At 34.4% G+C, this 13,080-nt stretch overlaps 1 protein-coding gene across 1 annotated transcript in view; it reads right to left on the reverse strand.

Annotated features, from left to right (window-relative positions):
- The window catches only part of CCDC172 (coiled-coil domain containing 172), a 22,212-nt gene that overhangs the window by 2,006 nt on the left and 7,126 nt on the right, over positions 1-13,080 (reverse strand). The window contains exons 5-6 of the mRNA XM_009325918.1: positions 11,507-11,608; positions 10,430-10,532 (exon numbers count right to left, since the gene is read on the reverse strand). Of these exons, the coding sequence (XP_009324193.1) occupies positions 10,430-10,532; positions 11,507-11,608 (205 nt within the window). The remainder of the gene's footprint in view (positions 1-10,429; positions 10,533-11,506; positions 11,609-13,080) is intronic.

Consider the following 13,080-nt stretch of genomic DNA (forward strand, 5'->3'; position numbering starts at 1 on the left):
TGGCAGGTCCATCTGGGAGCGGGCTGGCATTGGCTCTATTGGACATGGGGGAAGCTTCTAGCAGCTTCTCACAGAAGCCATCCCTGTAGCCCCCCTGCTACCAAAACCTTGCCACACAAACCCAGTACAAGCTTATGTGAGAAAACCCTCGTTGATCTATTTGCATGATCAGGATTTAAGTTTGTTAGTTTTGTAATTGGCCGTCCAATATGCTGCTCTCCCTCAATATTGTTGGATTTCATTCAGCACTGGCAGTTGTGATGGCAATGTGAGGAACTTCAGAAAATGACATTTCGGGTTTTTACAAAGTATATCTTGACTAAGTACTTTTTTAAGACAAATTTCTGGACCATGTTGCTTTCATAAACCGTGAAAGAATTATGGCCTCATTAGTCATCATTTTCCTTATTTAAACATGTGAATTTGAATGTTGATACTTAGGAAGTACCATATGTTACTGTTCTTACTTTCCCTGGATATCTACTCGTAGCTGCTGGTGGAGACAGAATATTGGATTAGGTGGGTTCTCTGCCTGACCCTGTGCAGCCATTCCTGTGCAATCATTGCTCCAAACCCCTCCACAGACTTCTTTGCTGTTGCTGCTGTTCTCTCCCCACTGCTCCTATTATTCTTCAGCGCTTACTGACTGTTTCGCAATTCCTCAGCCAGGAATTCTCCAACTTTTCTACAAAAAGGACTGAATTTAATATAGCAAATAATAGCAATTTTATTATCAAAAAGAGCTTCTGGCCTGCTGAAAGGAGACACCTAAACTTTGCACCTAAGTGACTGTAGTGGTTTAAATTAATACTTGGTAGGCCAAGAGAAATCTATGCCAGAGCTTTTAGTAGTCTGATGAATACAAGGTGATGAGATTATACTGAGTCTTTCCATGGCTGTCATAAGAAAAGCGTAATGAGACAGCTGAAGTTGCTCACCCTTAATACAGTTTCAGCAAACAATGCGAGTATTCTGGGACATACAGACAGACTGAAAAAAAGGAGGAAAAGGATATATTCTGCTTCTCATTAAATAGCTAAACTGATGCATTAAAGCAGGACCTCGTTTGTTCTGAAGTTGATAGAGGAGGTAGCAACCTTTTTTTCTCTTACATACTATAATAGGGAATAAATTATTTAACTCCATTATATCGATGATGCACCTCTTTAGCTGTCCTACTGCAGACAGAGTTTGTTTTCTACACAAGAAAATGGCTTTATTAAAAGTAAAAGGTATAGCTTCATATGAGAGGAATAGCTTAGTCACCATGTAGCATTAGAACAGTAGCATAAGACTGGACTGTAAGTTAATTTTGCTGTTCCTGTGGAAAATGTAAATATCTTACCATCAGTATGGAAACAGTATGAGCTTTGTATGTTTGTATTACAAAGCAGTAAATGCCTCTTCTTTCAGGAATATTTCTCCTGCATTCATAATACATACAAGTGTTCAGACAAAAGGAAATTTTGAACTACACTTTAAGAAATGACATATTCACTGTACTGTAGTACAGTGCTAGTTTACAGACCATTTTCACTGAGAGAATTTCATTTCAAGATCTAAGATCAGCTTCTGATCTTGATTAAATCATCTTAACTTCATTGCCTTGCCTCCTCATTTTTTTCTCTCTGTGTTCTCTGTTAGTGTGATATTAGAACCCTAATTTGTTTAAGACAAACAAAAGCCCTACTTTGCCTAATTTACTTCAGGAAAAGACACAGTCTGTTAATCTCAGAGAAAATGCTCTCTTGTTGTCTTCCACATTGTAAAATTGATGCATAGTCTGTTTGCTAGTTGACAGCTAAGAATGATACCAGTCCATGTTAGGTGTACACTAAGGATAGAACAACCAGAAGATAAGCAGTAAGAGTTGCTTATCTTTGTCTTGGGATTGTGAATTAATTACTATTGATGATGTGCTTTGAAACTGTAACATTATTCATATGGATTTTAAAATTTTATTTAAAATATTTTATAAAACTTTTAAATGTGGTGACAGCACAACTCCTTACATAACATGGGGTAGTGGTGATAAAAGACATTCATTGAGATGCATTGTTTAATTTTTACATTAATCAATTGATTCAGCTTTCCGGTCTTCCTTCTTTCTTATTTAGAAGCTAGATAATTACAGTATGTGCCAGGAATATTATACTCACAAAACAAGGGCTGTCTGTTAGGTTACAGTCTACACAATTAATGCATTGGAGACGCCTGAGTTACTGAATAAATGATGAAGTTTTACCAGAAGGAATGTGAGACAATGGAACTATTAAAAAAAAAAAAAAAAGCTTAACCTGGAAGCAGATTTAGCTTTTTCATTTTACATTTAAGATAAGCAGGATATTCATATTCATCTTTCCACTATCAGATTGAATGTGCAAACCAATCATTCATGAAACTATACTGTCTAGATGAAGGGCAGGTTTTCTGTCACCTTTGGAAATGGAAAGAGCTGTACCTTTTGCCAGACCAAGGATTAATATGACAATTATACCCTCCTTATGACTATGATAAAAGCAAATATCTTTAAAAAAAAAAAATCTTAAAAATCACATTAGCATTTGGCCCTCCATGTCCTTTGTTTTTGTTTTATTTTTAGCATTTTGGTCTCTTTGATGATAATAAAATATATCTTTCAGAAAAGTCATTGTGCTGGATTAATGGTGTGTTGGTAAGTTACAGCATCAGAAGTAATGGGCTCTAATGAACAGCTGGAGTTGAATTGCCATATTTGTGAAAGCAAGTTTGACTATTCCTTTGAAAAACATTCAAGATAAATAGCGATAGCAAAAACCTAGCCTTGAATCAAGTAGATGGGACAACAGCATCAGCATTTTTTTGGATGCTAGCTTGCCCTAGACTGAAGTCTGCTATCAGTGGTTCATTTTCCATTACTCTTGAATGCCAGAAGTGACAAAGAGATGAAGGAGGAGAAGATCACTGAAGATGATCGATTTTGCAGCTTTAAAATGAGCACAGCTATTAAATGTCATTGGCATTTGTGGTTGATACGCACTCTTCTTGAATTTCAGCTGTATATGCAGAAGGCACATAGGAAAAATAATCGTGAAATCAATATATGCTGGTATTATGAATTGAACTATGATGAAAACCATGTTATTGCCAAACAGGTTTCTCCCAAAATCATCCACAGATCCATGTTATTGGATCAAGACTTCACTAGCCCAAACTTGCATTCCAGGAATAATTTTATGTAAAGAGGTCTCTAAGAAGAAATAGTTTGTGTAGAAAGCAGGGTGAATATGTGTTTTTAGAGCCTTTATTTTTTTAAGTGGGGATGGAAGACCCTACCAGGTTATTGTTGGAATTGCAGAAGGAGCAGACTGTCTCTTGGTTATGTTTTGCTGAGACAAGTAAAACATTTTTTTTTTTTATTTTCCTTCTTGTCTTTGCCTTGTTTATGACCACCATTTTATTTTTTAACTGTAAATACAAGAGAAAACATTAGAGTGTATTATAAAATGTAATTGCTTGACACCAATATACAGAGCATAGAATTTATGGTATAAAAAAAAGTTCCCTAAGATGTTATATATAAACTTGAGCGTAGGTATGTTGATTTTCCTGAATTTTATGATAAAGGTCAGGAGGAGCATTTATCAAGGTTTTAAGACTTATTGAGATTTAAGAAAAGTATAGAAGACTTCGGTTTATTGTCTCAAACTGAAGTAGAGCTAACACATTGGGGTCATTCAGTTTTAATTCAGTACTGGGACTAAATTGATGTGTATGTTTCTATAGTAAGAGCAAGATTTTGCTGGGTATCTACACTTTGCTGACTCTGCTAAACAGAAAATGCTATTGATACAGCTGAAGAAGTCAATAAATTTCAGACTATTATCAATTGATTGAGGAAGGGAGAAAATGAGTCCTAAATGGAATTCAGTATCTCAAAACATAAACTCAAGCACTTCACTTGAACAAATAAATTATAAAAGTATGTGCTTGATGGAGCAGAAACAGAATAAAAATTAAGAAAGTGATCTAGTAGTAATAATAAATGCTAGCAAGAAGATGAAACTTGAAACCAAACAGGGTGCTAGGCTACATAACAATGGGAATTAAATGTAAATTAAAATAAATAGAAAAAAACTTAGGTAAAATAAGAAAATTTCAGCTTTTACTGTTCGGGATTGAATGCTGATTGTAAAATACATAGTTATCGTTGATTAAAGCTTGCATTTTGTGAATGCTATCAGGCAACTATTTATAAAAGTAGTTCTAGGTCTTGAAAAGTGTGGTTTGTTTTTTGTTTTTTGTTTTTTTTTTAAATTTATATTCACCAAATACATAAAATATCACAAGAAGTCTTTAAGGACTATATAATTTTAGATGAGTAAGCATGGAAAGGTTAAGGCACACTGAATTAAACTACATATTTAGGATGAGGTTTGCTTTTGTGCAGACAGCAAACCGAAGTTATACAGACTACTTTCCGTAGGATCTATAAGAACAAGTTACACAGGAAAGAAAAGTTTTACAAGCACCAGAGACATCAAAACTGAAATGTGTTTCTAGGGGTCAATAAAATTCCTATTGAAAGGCAGGGAAAAGTAAATATGGGGCAGTGATCCTTCTAGTTCAAATATCTTGATTTTTCTGTTGGAAAATTAGATCTCAATCTGGATGTATTAATATGGCTACCCTATTGCTGAAATTAGTATCTCTATACTGTACTGCTTTGCTTCACGTGAACTATGTAATTTTCTCAGAGCTAGAAAAGATTCAGAAATGTTTTCTTCTGCATTATGGGCTCTCCATTCTCTGCTCATCTTCCAGGTTGAATGCATCTTTCTTGAAAAGTGAGTGAGAGATTTGTACACAGCATTCTTATACCCTTCTGTTTTTGTTGGAAATACCTCTTGCTCTTATCTTTTCCACAGCTATATTTACTTTTGATGTTTATAGTTGTCTTTTGATTACATAGTAAGCTCAGGCTTCCCTTCTCTTTTGTTTCCAGGTACTTATTATTGAAGTCCTTAGTTGTGCATAAACTTGCAATGTATATAATTACATTTCTCCTCTTTTTTAGTTACTTCACTCCACAAGGTCTAGAGTGTTTCAATTGTTTTACACTATTGTCTTAAAACACTTTCTATTCCAAAGTCATTATTTAAAACGTTAAGCAAGACCAGATCTGACTGTAGTTATCTTCTTCCAGCCCCAAATTTTTTTTTCAGACCTATTACTGTTGTTAGTATTAGTCATTCCCTTACTCACTTAAAATTTTTAATATGTCTTCCCCAGGTTAACTAGTAGTTTCCCATGTGGGATAACATCGAATACTTTGCTAATGTCTAGATGGATAGCATTTGCATTTTCTTTGACTAACCAATTGGTTGTCTTATCAAAGAAAGATATCATTAATCAGATTTGATCTACTTTTTGTAAATCCATACTGCAATTTATAATGGAAACCTATTTTAACATAATTCAAACTATAATAGTTCTACTGGGCACTGCTATTAAAAAGAAAAGCTTAAAAAATCGATGAGGAGATTGTCATTAAAAAGCTCATTTTGAACCACATATATTACTCCAGAGATTGATATTTCCTGATTATAAAATTTAACATAAAATTAAACTGCAAATTTTTTTTTTTTTTTAAACCACCAGAACCATGCATGGCCTTGGGCAGTCCGCTGTTAGTGTGAAACATTTTTTCAGCTCTAATGAACATATTTCCTGTATGATTTGTATGAAAGAAAGCATTACTTTTTCCTTCCTAATTTTGGTAATAGAATTTCTTTTTCTGTATTATGAAGTATAAGAAGCAATACTGTATTTTTAGGAATTAGGCAAGTATACAAAGCCTTGAACTATTTACAAAGTAAGATGACTTCATGCATTTCCCTTCTGCTGTTGCTTTTCTGAAGTAGAACAGAAATTCCGGTTTCAGAAAAACAATTTATTCTTAGTCTATCTTTAGAATAGTGTGATAAATACCAATTTTAGGTAGAAACTGTCTGTTCTTAGTCTAAATAAACTTTAATTAAAATTATTTCTAGGTTACTTTACATAAGACAACACATAAATTTAAAATTAAAATGTGGAAGAAGATAAATAATTAATATAGTAAGTAATTAGAATGAATATAATAGTGAAATGACATAGCTAGGAATTTACTGGTATCAGTTAGTCTCTGCTTGGCTCCTGTATTGTTCCACTTAAGTGATGCCACTTGCTACCCGCCAGGGAAATGTGACTCAAGAAAGCTGATGCCAAAGTCCTTTCCTGCTGTTTTGTGTTTGGGGTTGGCATTGGCAGAACAGATGATTAAAATAAGGCTTTTCATTTTAATTGCAGATCTTTTCTGAAAAAAAGCCGCCTTTTCTTAAATATTTCTCTGAACTATGCACCTGTATCATGAGACTTATGATTTCCAGGGTGCCTACTTTGAGGAAGAGGGTACAGTGTCTTGTTTATATCTATATCTGTGCTTAACATTCAAATTTTGGTTAGCTTTTTCCTGTATCTGATGTGTATTAGAACAAGCCTATAACTACAGCATCAACAGCTGTTGGAATTACCGGTGTGTGCTTCTCATGACCTTTTGTAATTCTTTGATGGATTTGAGAGAAATTTTATGAAACTGGAGACATGGTATAGGGCCTTTTTCTCAGATCAAAGATGAATTGCTGTAATTTGAATTAGCTGGCTACACTCTTCAGCTGAAATGCAATTTACTTTAAGATATATACTTAATTGTAATGAAGATTCTTGCCTTGCCAGCTACTTTTGATATTGATTTTTAAGCTGGGACTAGGTATGTGATACAATAACAGACTTACAGGGTGGTCTGGGAGCTACATATATCAGGCTATTGATGCTGACTGTCTCTCACATTTGTTCTAAGGAAGCATACCATTAAAAACATTGGTATTTTTACTATTTAAAGAGTGGTGTGGTTTCTTGCTCTGTAAAAAAAGAATCAAATTTTGTGCTTATATCATAGAAAAATATGTATTTTTGATCCACATTACTTGTGTCAAAACATTATTCTCTTTATACATACTAAATATGATTTTCAGTAAAAACTAAAATTCTATTCTTGCAATAGATTCTGCATGGGGGGAAAAAACATCTTTTTAGGCTAAAAAGGGTTGTTTCTCAAACACCATAGGTTCAATCACATTGATTTTAACATGACCAAAACTGACTCTTATTAAAATATACACTAGTATATGTAAGATTGCATTAATTGGCACTTTGACCGCAAAAGGTCCTTTGCAAGTGCCAAAGGTGTATCTAGACTGTCAGGAGGGCTTCCTGGTTCACCCCAGGTGCCTGGTACTTTAGTTTTTCTCACTAACACTGCATGAATTCTTCTTTATTCCCAGATTCCCTTCAGAGGACACCCACAGGAGTGGACAGGATAGTTCACTCAAGGATCTGCTCCAGAGAGACTATTGGCATGGACTGCATCAGCATGTGCTCTGCTGCAGCAGCCGTGGTCCCTCAAATACTTCTGTGGCACATCACAGGGCATGCAATGCATGTGATAAGTATTGTCATTTTGAACCAGCACTCTGCTGTGCTGGACATAACTCCTTTAAGTATTTAATGCATTTTGAATGGAAAATATGTGTATATACATGACATTATATCTTAATGTCACAGAGACACTACAAAGGGACCAGAGTAGATATGATCTCACTAAATGCTAGGCAGTGTGGAGATGACTGGTTTGTTGCAGATAATGCTGCCTCTGAGCAGTGTAGGCACAAGCCAGTGCATATGTATTTATCTATGGACTGTGGAATCCACAATGATAATTGGTTCATTGGATAATTCAGACTGGAAGAGATGTCAGGAGGTCATCTAACCCAATGTCCTTCTCAAAGCAGGGTCAGCTACAAGGTCAGACCAGGTTACTCAGGGCTTTATCCAGTCAAGTCTGAAAACCTTCAAGGATGAAAACTATGCAAATTCTCCGAGCAACCTTTTCCTTTGTTATACTATCCTCACGATAAAAAAGTTTTTCCTTAAATTCATTCTAAATCCCTCTTGTTTTAACTTCTGCTTTTTGCCTTTTGTTTTTCCACTGTGCAGTATTGTGCAGATCCTGGCTGCACCTTCTTGATGACCTCCTTGTAGGTACAGGAGGGTGATCAGGTACCTCCAGGAAGAATATTTATATATGTCACTATTTATAGCATATAATACTTTAAATTCCCTTCCATTCTCTTAATTCAGTAGTCCAAACCCAGAAGTGATGAGTGGGTTTTGTTAAAAAAAAAGAAAAAAAAAAAAGAAAGAAAAAATCAAGAGTTGTATGAGTCTTGATAAGGCTTGGAATAATTCTAAACAGCACAGTGCTGTGACATACAGAAGTAGACAAATGAGGATTGCCTACTTGGCTCTACTGAAAAGCAGAATCTATTAGTGCTGACATGGAAGTACAGTAACATAGTTATGTTGCTTCTGGCATCTGAGTTAACTTATTCAGGGCTATCTCTCTCGATAAAGCATTGAGCTTTTCTGATCAAAAGCAAGTGCAAGATAAAAGTATGATTTAGGCAAATCTGTCCTAAATTTTGCCCAGTAACAGAAATGAAAAAATATTTCAATGTAAAGAAAATTTCTTCAATATATTATTACACTTCAAGGAGCGCTTGCTTTTTGTGGTAGTAGTAATGGCAGTAGGAACACTTTATATTTTGCACTACATGCAATTATCAAATAATGTAAGCTTATCTTCACCATAAAATGAGGCATTTTATGAAATAAAAAAATGTCATCATCCTTCTTGCTTTGGTTGTAAATGACACTTGCTGGTTTTGTAGTTAATAGAATTTAATATGTTTTATCCACTGTTGTGTTTTCCACCCAGATAAAACCGAAGTATTGTTCCACAGAGCTGTGAGTTACTTTCATTGTGTAGAAAGACAGATGTACATAGATTTGAATGATTTCCCTAGGATCTGATTGCAATCAGTGGCAAAGCTGGGGATTTAAAGTAATACAATGTTTGCTACGTCTGTACCTTATACACAGGAAACCTGTTGTAGAAAACTAATTACACTAATTTGGATATTAAGTGGCATCATGGCAGTAAACTACTACAAGGGAAGTATGTTATTTAGAAGGAAGTCGACAACCTCATGTATCACAAAACCTAATATATCACAATGGAATGAATAATGTAAAAGAGTGCATTATAACATGCTGTCTTACAGAATTGCTGCTGTTATTACTATTTACACTGTCTTCCACGTATATCTTGAATGCAAAGTTTTTGCTACTGTATGCAGAATTGTGAGCTAATTAATTTTTATGCTGAGGGAATTTTGGCCATGTCTCAACACCATGTAAGCGGTTGAAGAGAGTTAGTAATAGGGCTGATATATCATTTTCTTTCAAAAACTGATATTCAGCAAAAAATGGGCCATTACCGAATTATCTTTCAGAAAGATGCTCAGGGTTCTCTGCAAAATTTTATTTTTCCATTGAAAATTTTTAGAAAAAAAATACTATATTTATTTATTTTTGTCAAAAACTCAGAAATGTGTAGGAAAAAAAATGTGATGGTAACAAAACTTGGGTTTTCCCTAAAAATTTCTGTTAGAGAATTTTTTGGACCAGCTTTTCTAGGAGGAGTTCCTTTGCATTGTCTACTAAATACTTTTAAACATCCACAGGCACTTTCATCTGGAACACCATAAAATAGGAAAAAGATCGTTAATTCTGTGACATGGGGCTTTCTGCATTGGAAGCTTTTTTGTTGAAAACATTACATTATTTTCTGTATAGTGAAAATGTAAATGTCACACTTAAGCAAACTGACAAGAAATGAGTCATTACCATTCAGTTTCTGGAAAGCAATATTCACAATTAAGGGGGACTGTGCAAGGACTTCTGTCTTGGTTAAATCTTCAAAATTTTGTTCTAAGCTAGCTTAATTAGAAGGCAAACTAGAACTGATGGTAGAGAACATAGAGAAAACTAATCTACATTTAGTAGCTTCAATACAAGGCCCACCTGACCCAAGGAGGTTATTGTGGCCGATCTATTCCATTGCAATCAGGCTCTGGGGAAGGTTGTACAGCTAGTCAGCAGAAGTATGTATAGCATTGGGTAGTTCATCAGTACTCTGTGTGCCACCACTATTTTTACAAAAACCTAAGAACTGGCTTTCCACCCAAGGAGCAGTCTTTTGCTTTTCCTCCAAGTTTGACTGACTTCCTTGTTAATGCTTTCAGTTTTTAGTTCATTGGAGCATGCATGTAAGGGTGAAAGGCTGTAATAAACAACAGAAATTTGTGTTCTGTAATAAAAATGAATGATTCTTCTGATTTCAAAGGAATATTGTACAGGAAAGCTAAAATAGTCATTGCCACCAGCACTGGTCTGCAGTTACAGACCTAAAATTAAATTTAGGAACTTACTAACATGAGACTCTTACCTTAAACATTCAGGATCAGTCTGAGGTTTTTCAGTGACTTGGACTTTTTCTGCTTCTAAATCTTTCGTCATTCTTTCAGCCTCCTTGATTACTTTCTCAAGGTCTAAACATAAAATAACAATTACCTTATAAATATATATTAATCATCCATATTCAGAGACTTCCTACATTTTCTAAATTTATCTTTTCTAATATTTCTTTGTGAAACTGCTTGTAGGATAAAGGCATCCAAATAAAGAACATGAATTTATTTTATTATTGTAATTGGTATGCATATTGCAATCTTCTAGAAAATTTATTCCTCTTCCCAAACAATTTATGACCATATTTACGGCCTGTCTTTCTTAGCTTTCTTACTGTGACATGTTATTTACTCATTCGTAAAAAAGTTACTGAACCACTTCTAGATTACATTGTTTTAAATTCAAATTTCAAAATCATCCCTATTGCTTGTGACCACCTTTGACACAGAACCTTTAGTGGTTCCCTCTGTAGCTTTTTAGTTTTTTTCTTTTAGTTTCCTGTGTATTTCACACATTCCTCCCAGCTTTGTGTGTAGACTTCTTTTTTTATGCACAGACTTTCATACACGAACACACAAATGTCAGTAAAGAGATGATAGTTGAATTTTCAACTCAGAGGTTTAGAACCTAGGCCAAATCTGTCTTTATCAGTCCAAGCCATGTTGCTTGTGAAACATTTGAATTTTAGTGACATTCTTTAATTATAGGTTAATGGGTTTTAAACAATATTTATGTTGGTTTTAAGTTCACTTTGAAACACTAAATTCTCCATTTAAGTATATGGCTTAACAGCAAATGTAAATTTTTTTTTCATATTTATAGCTTATGATTCAGCAAATCTGTAGACCTCAGTATCACTGACATTTAAAATAAATCTTATTGAAATCCATAATATTTTTTTATAACCATGTTTAAAAATGATGTATCACATAATGTAAAAATATATTAAAATCTTGTTTCTATGATTTCTTTTTCTTGAGAAAAATAACTTGACAGAAAAGATTTTTCAGAAGCATTTGTCAATAATTATCATAATAATGACTATCAGGCACACCTTTGAGTTTGCTTTGGAGAGTAAATAAATCCTGCTTTAATTCATTCTTCTGCAGCTGGAGTGCCTTTAACTGAACATTTTTATGTTCCATTGACTCCATTTCTAAGAAAAAATATATTTTAAATTAAAATGCATTGCAATTTTAGTCTTCATGATATAATCTTAAATATTCTTAACTACTTCTACCAATCTTCAGCTAGTCAAAAAGAACCTTAAATATAAAACTAAAATCAACTAAAGTCAGTCATATAAAACCCAGTTCACAGGAAATTATATGTCTTAATGTGTTCATAACTATGAAAGAAATTTTTTTTTTTAAATGTTATTATGATGTTTGACATATTTTGTTGACTGGGCATAAAAAGAATGCTTTGCTTTAGAGTTACTTCAGCTATAAAGGAAGATGACTTGTTGAATAGGTGGTGAACAGACACCTCTCAGCAGGACTAAAAAAACCACCTTATTTTGTTTAGTGTTATGGACATTTGAACCTGACCATTGACAGCATCTGGAATTAATTGTGATTGTTTCCATGACAACTGGAGGTCCTTACATATTTCCTTGTTATGAGTTACTTAAACTTTTCTCTTCACTGTTGTCAGTGTGCCCAGGACTGTAGCAGACAGAAAGACAGACGAAGTTGTACCTCAAAAATTTAAATTTAAATTTAAAAAGATGGAATCAAGACAGCAACTGAACCTACAGAAGAATGTTAGTTGCTTTTCAAGTCCTACTGATCATTTGACTGATCAGATCTGCTTGAATATGTAAAAATCAATCATTAATAGTAACAGGTGCCACCAAATACAGACTTTTTTTCAGTTGTAGATCAGAATCAGAGCCACAGGAAATACAGAAAGAAAGTATCACCAAGTACAAAGTCTAATGGATAGTCATATTTCAGTAACTTTACATCAGATATCAGGAATTCGAAGTGCTGGCGCTTGATGAATCATAGAATCATGAGACTGGAAAGGACTTTGAGAGGTCATCTACTGCATTGCTCCTCCTGAAGGCAGGATCAGCTGTACCTCTGTCATTTCTGACAGACGCTTGTCTAACCTGTTTTTAAAGACCTTTGGTAGTGGAGACTCCTAATTCCTTTGTTAATGGAATCTCCTAAGGCAGAGTGTTTCATTTGTTCACTGTTCTTAGAAAGATATCTAAACCGCCAGCCAGACTCTCCCTTATTGTGGTTTTACACTTGTTACTTTTTATTCAGTTCACTATAGGTATGGAGAATATATTAATCTTCTTTTTACAGAATCCTTGAATGATTTGAAGACTGATATCCATCTTCCATCAGTCTTTTCCTTCATAGGTTAAATAGTCCCAATTCTTTAATATTTTTCCTTCTCATGTTCTCCAGAACTCTGATCGCTCTCACTGGTCCCACGTGGATTCTCTCCAGCTGGTCCACATTTTTTATTAGAATAGAATCATTAAGGTTGGAAGAGACCTCCAAGATCATCGAGTCCAACCGTCAACCCAACACCACCATGCCCACTAAACCATGTCCCTAAGAGCCTCATCTACACGTCTTTTCAATACTTCCAGGGATGGGGACTCAACCA

The sequence above is a fragment of the Pygoscelis adeliae genome, unplaced genomic scaffold (assembly GCF_000699105.1).
Source record: "Pygoscelis adeliae isolate BGI_AS28 unplaced genomic scaffold, ASM69910v1 Scaffold4, whole genome shotgun sequence".
NCBI classification, from domain to species: Eukaryota; Metazoa; Chordata; class Aves; order Sphenisciformes; family Spheniscidae; genus Pygoscelis; species Pygoscelis adeliae.